Raw genomic sequence first — 5,046 nt, 5'->3', positions numbered from 1 at the left:
TGTTAAATTCATCTTCAAGGCACCTTTAAACACCTCAGAACCAGGATAAAACTATAGAAGCTGAACCATAAAGAAGTTACTCACCAAACATAAGTTGAAGGTGAACAAAAGCAAGTGAAAAGTAGTGGGTTTTTTTTTCTAATATATTTGTATTGATTTCTGAGAGGAAAGGAGAGGGAGGGAGAGAGATAGAAACATTAATGAAAGAGAAGCATCTATGGGCTGCCTCCTGCACACCCCACACTGGGGAGCCAGCCTGCAACCCGGACATGTGCCCTGACCAGGAATCAAACCGTGACACTCAGCCACTGAGCCACACCTGCTGGACCAGCCTGGGGGTGGCCCTGCTCTGCCCAAAGGGGCCCCTGCAGTCGGGCACCTCACTGCGGGCAGGAGGCATCGTGTGTGATCTCAGGACCTAGAACCGGACCTCCTCCCCTCACTGGTCACCACCCTCTAAAGAGCTTTGTCGGGAGTTGAAGTCGCTCTGATTAAAAATATAAAAAGCTGAAGGTGTCTCCAAAGCACAGAGAGGAAATCTGTAGTCACTGGGTCCAGAGGCTCACGATAGAAAAAGGCCCATCTCTGCTGACAGAGGACGCAGACAGAGAGATTCCAGGTCGTTCTCTGTCCTGACGGGCACTGGGAGATAGGGCCCTCGGAGGCCACGCTTCCCTCTCCGACCCACATGGTTCAGTCTGACCTGGCACCACAAGGTGCGGGCGTGGACGTGCCAACAAGACTACACCCACGCAGGTAGGCGGCCAGCACGGGCAGCCTGGCCTGTCTTCCACCAGCTCCCTGCCCTTGTTCTGTCTTTCCCTTTACAAGGAACAGTTCATTGAGCTGTGCAAGACGCTGTACAACATGTTCAGTGAAGACTCCAGGGAGCAGGCCTTGTACCACGCCATCGCCACAGTGGCCAGCCTGCTGCTGCGCATCGGCGAGGTGGGGAAGCGGTTCTCGGCGCAGCCCGGCAGGAAGACCCGGGACGGGGCCCCCGACCCCCCGCAGGACCCTGCCCAGGAGCCCCAGCCACCCGCTGTGGGCGACCCCCAGGCCAGAGCTGGTGGAGACACCCAACTTGGGAAAGCACCACAGGAGAGCCAGGCAGTGGGCGATGGGGGCGGTGGCGAGGGCCTGGGCTCCCCCTCCCAGCGTCTGTCTGATGATGAAACCAAAGACGACATGTCCATGTCCTCCTACTCGGTGGTCAGCACGGGCTCCCTGCAGTGTGAGGACCTGGCCGACGACACGGTGCTGGTGGGCGGGGAGGCCCGCAGCCCCTTGGCCCCCAGCCGCAACGGGGGCTCCGTCGACACCGACTGGAGCATCTCCTTCGAGCAGATCCTGGCCTCCATCCTGACTGAGTCTGTGCTGGTGAACTTCTTTGAGAAGAGGATGGACATTGGACTCAAGATCAAGGACCAAAGGAAAGTGGAGAGACAGTTCAGCTCCTCCAGTGACCATGAGCATTCTGGAGTTTCCAGCTGAACACTCGCACATGGGGCCGACCCCCGCTTCCCTCCGGGTCTGGTCTCTCCCTAATCACACCCTCCCTTCTCCCAGAAGCAGTGACTTGTGGAGGGAAAGAAGGCTGAACAGCGCAGTGGGGCCCAGGCAGAGGCTCCTGCCCTTCTTCCAGCCCTGGGCCCTGGGGCCCCGCAGATGCCAGAGCCTCCTGTGTGCCCCTGCCTGCCCAGGGCCTGCCCACCTGCGCCACTGCCAGGCCAGGCCGAGCCCCCCACAGGCTCCCCTGCAGCCGCCTGCTCGGAGCGTTCCTGCTCGGAGCACCTGCCTGTTGGGCACCAGTGGCCGCTCTCCAGGAGCCCCTGAGGGACACTGGGTGCCAGGCAGGCGTATTCTAAATGTTCTTCAGCTCGTCATCCTCACCATTAACCTTAACACATTCCTCAGGTCCTGATGTCTTTCCTTGTATTCTTTTCAGTTAGCTAACAGTCACACTGTGTTTAATGCCTTAATAAGTCCCTGAAAGAACTGAAAACCACACTGTGGCCCTGGCCGGTGGGCTCAGGGCTGAGCGTTGTCCCATGCACCCAGAGGTCGCAGGTTCAATTTCCTGTCAGGGAACCTGCCCAGGTTGTGGACTTGGTCCCCAGTAGGGGGAGTGCAGGAGGCAGTAAATGGAGGTTTCTCTGTCTCATCCACGTTTCTCTCCCTCTCCCTCCCTTCCTCTCTCTAAAATCAATAAAAACATATTTTTTAAAAACAACCATGCTGTACGTGAGCCTGAATGTGGCCCTTGCCCACTGCTTGGGGCTCCTGGCTTCTCCACCTCGGGCTGCCAGACAGTCCCTACTGGGTGGGTGCCAAGGCCCCAGGGAAATGGGGCCCAGAAGGTGCTGATGAAAACTGAGCTGAGCAGGGCCGCGGGTGGCCTGTGACAGGGAGCCCCCAGCTCTGTGCTCCACAGTGTGAGCAGACTGGGCTTGGGTGCCGGGAGCAGGCTGCGGGGCTACGGGCTGAGCCGCAAGCCCCTCTTGCTTCGCATCAGGAGCGGATCATCAGTGTCCAGTGTTACGCACACGCACACGCACACACACACAGAGACATACTCTCTACAGAGACACACACACACAGAGACACACACACAGACACACAGAGACAGACACACAGAGACACAGACACACACACACCGACACGCATGCGCACACACACAGACACACGCACACGCGCGCGCACACACAGAGACACACAGAGAGAGACACACACAGACACGCACACACCGACACGCACGCATGCACACACAGACACACGCACACACACACACGGGAGCTCTTGCTTTTGAAAAATCTAATACTGAAAGTCTTGGGAGCGCGGGTCCTCATGGGGCACAGGTCCCGAGCCCACGCCCAGGAGGTGGCCTGCCCGAGATGCAATCCCAGGCTGCCGCAGAGCCCTTCACTGTGGTGCCTGAGGCTACAGCCCAAGTATCTTCCACTCAGGAAGTTGGAAGATGAGTTTCCTGGACGCCTGGCCGTCTCCCGGGGTTACCGGGGTCTTGAGGTCATGGAGCAGGGAGGCTGGTCCACTCTCAGAAGGGGGCGACGGCTGCGTGGACACAGAGCGGTTTCTGAAGCGGGTGGCCACCATCAGCTGCCTGGGCCCAGGCGGGTGTGCCCTGAAGGCGAGCCCTGTGACTTGGCCCAGCCCCTCAGCAGACCCTTCATGGTGGACGGACTGAACAGCCAGTCTTTTCCTGATGTTCTGCGGCTGCCTGGCAGATGGGTGCCCTGGCCTTGGCCTGTGTGTGTCTCCCCAGAATCCAGCATTGCACACTGGCCCTGTCCCCCGACTTCCGCCGTCTCCCTGCCTGCACTCCCCATGTCTCCCTGTCCCCCCTCTGGTGTTTGGGCGGGTCCTGCTCTAGGATTCTTTCCCAAGGAGGAACCTGGGGTGGAGAGGGGGGTGGGGGTGGGGAGGATCCGTGTGTGAGTCTCAGATTTCAGCCGTGTTTGCAACATTCACAGTTCAATAAATATTGAATGAATTTTTTAAAAAATCTAATATTACAGTTTTGAGACATAACTTACCAAAAATTTGCTTGTTTTAATTTACAATTCAATGGTTTTTAGTAAATTTATAGAATTGTGCAACCATCACCAAATGCAGTTCCAGAATATTTTCATACCCAAGAAAGCCCCCTCTCCCCCCCCCCCTCCCGACCCCAACCCCCGCCCACGTGCAGCCAATCCCCATTCCACCCTCAGCTCCAGGAAACCACGACTCCATTTGCTGTCTCTTTAGAACAGCGGTTCTCAACCTGTGGGTCGCGACCCCTTGGGGGTCGAACGACCCTTTCACAGGGGTCGCCTAAGACCATTGGAAAACACATATATAAATACATATTTTTGTGATTAATCACTATGCTTTCATTATGTTCAATTTGTAACAATGAAAATACATCCTGCATATCAGATATTTACATGACGATTCATAACAGTAGCAAAGTTACAGTTATGAAGTAGCAACGAAAATAATTTTGTGGTTGGGGGTCACCACAGCATGAGGAACTGTATTAAAGGGTCGCGGCGTTAGGAAGGTTGAGAACCTCTGCTTTAGATGTTATGGTGTTTCAAAATCACTCTCTCTATGGTTTTATCTTGTTTACAATTTCTAGGGCACAGTGTCAGTAAAGGCAACAAAACATCAAGGAAACTGAACAACTGTGTTTTTCTTTTAAGAAGTCATTAATTGGGTGGTCCTGGTCAAAAATGGTGACGGCGGCTGCTAGGTCAATTCCAGGCGCAGCTGGCAGGACCTGTCTCGTGGCACCCATGGCGAGGGAGGCTCAGCCCACGGAGAAGGCCCTCACCTACTGCAGTGCTCCCCAAGGTGGCGTGACCACGCTGAGCATCTTCCTGAAGCCGCACTGCAGGGAGCATGAGAGACCGACCCCTCCGCAGGTCCCAGCCGTGCCCTGGGGAGATGATAACCATACTCTGCTCCATAACTCTCATGTGGATCTGCTTCTGACTGACATGGAGATGAATAAAAAGAACCGGGACCACTGCCCAGTGGGAACCACAGCACTGGTTTGGACCATTACTCTCCCCTCGAACATGAAAAGTGTCTGGGACCTTAAGCTGACCTTCTTTCTTCATCGCAAATGATGACTAGAGTATATTGATCTCTTTGCTTATGGCAGGAGATGGCTTAAATAAATAACTTAGATTGGTAATTTTTAAAAGTCATTAATCAATGTCATTTCCTTTCTAGTATTTATACAAATAACCACATGCTTTGCCGTAAAGTAATTTCAAAGGATTCATACTAGAAAGACTATGTTTTGGGCCATAGTTAAGATATTTATACATAGCCCTGACTGGTTTGGCTCAGTGCATAGAGTGTCGGCCTATGGACTCAAGGGTCCCAGGTTCGATTCTGGACAAGGGCATGTACCTTGGTTGCGGGCACATACCCAGTAGGGAGTGTGCAGGAGGCAGCTGATCGATGTTTCCCTCTCATCGATGTTTCTAACTCTCTATCCCTCTCCCTTCCTCTCTGTAAAAAATTAATAAAATA

At 54.4% G+C, this 5,046-nt stretch overlaps 1 protein-coding gene across 2 annotated transcripts in view; it reads left to right on the top strand.

Annotated features, from left to right (window-relative positions):
- TBC1D9B (TBC1 domain family member 9B) overlaps positions 1-5,046 on the top strand; it is a 58,389-nt gene that overhangs the window by 39,526 nt on the left and 13,817 nt on the right. Inside the window, exon 21 of one of the 2 annotated variants that reach the window (XM_015571537.1) lies at positions 832-2,233. The exons of the other annotated variant lie outside the window; for it this stretch is intronic. Within the exon in view, the coding sequence (XP_015427023.1) occupies positions 832-1,494 (663 nt within the window). The 3' untranslated portion in view covers positions 1,495-2,233. Of the gene's footprint in view, positions 1-831; positions 2,234-5,046 lie in introns of those variants that run through there. 2 annotated transcript variants of the gene reach the window in all.

The sequence above is a fragment of the Myotis davidii genome, unplaced genomic scaffold (genome assembly GCF_000327345.1).
Source record: "Myotis davidii unplaced genomic scaffold, ASM32734v1 scaffold648, whole genome shotgun sequence".
Taxonomy (NCBI): domain Eukaryota; kingdom Metazoa; phylum Chordata; class Mammalia; order Chiroptera; family Vespertilionidae; genus Myotis; species Myotis davidii.
This window is presented reverse-complemented; position numbering and strand designations above follow the sequence as displayed.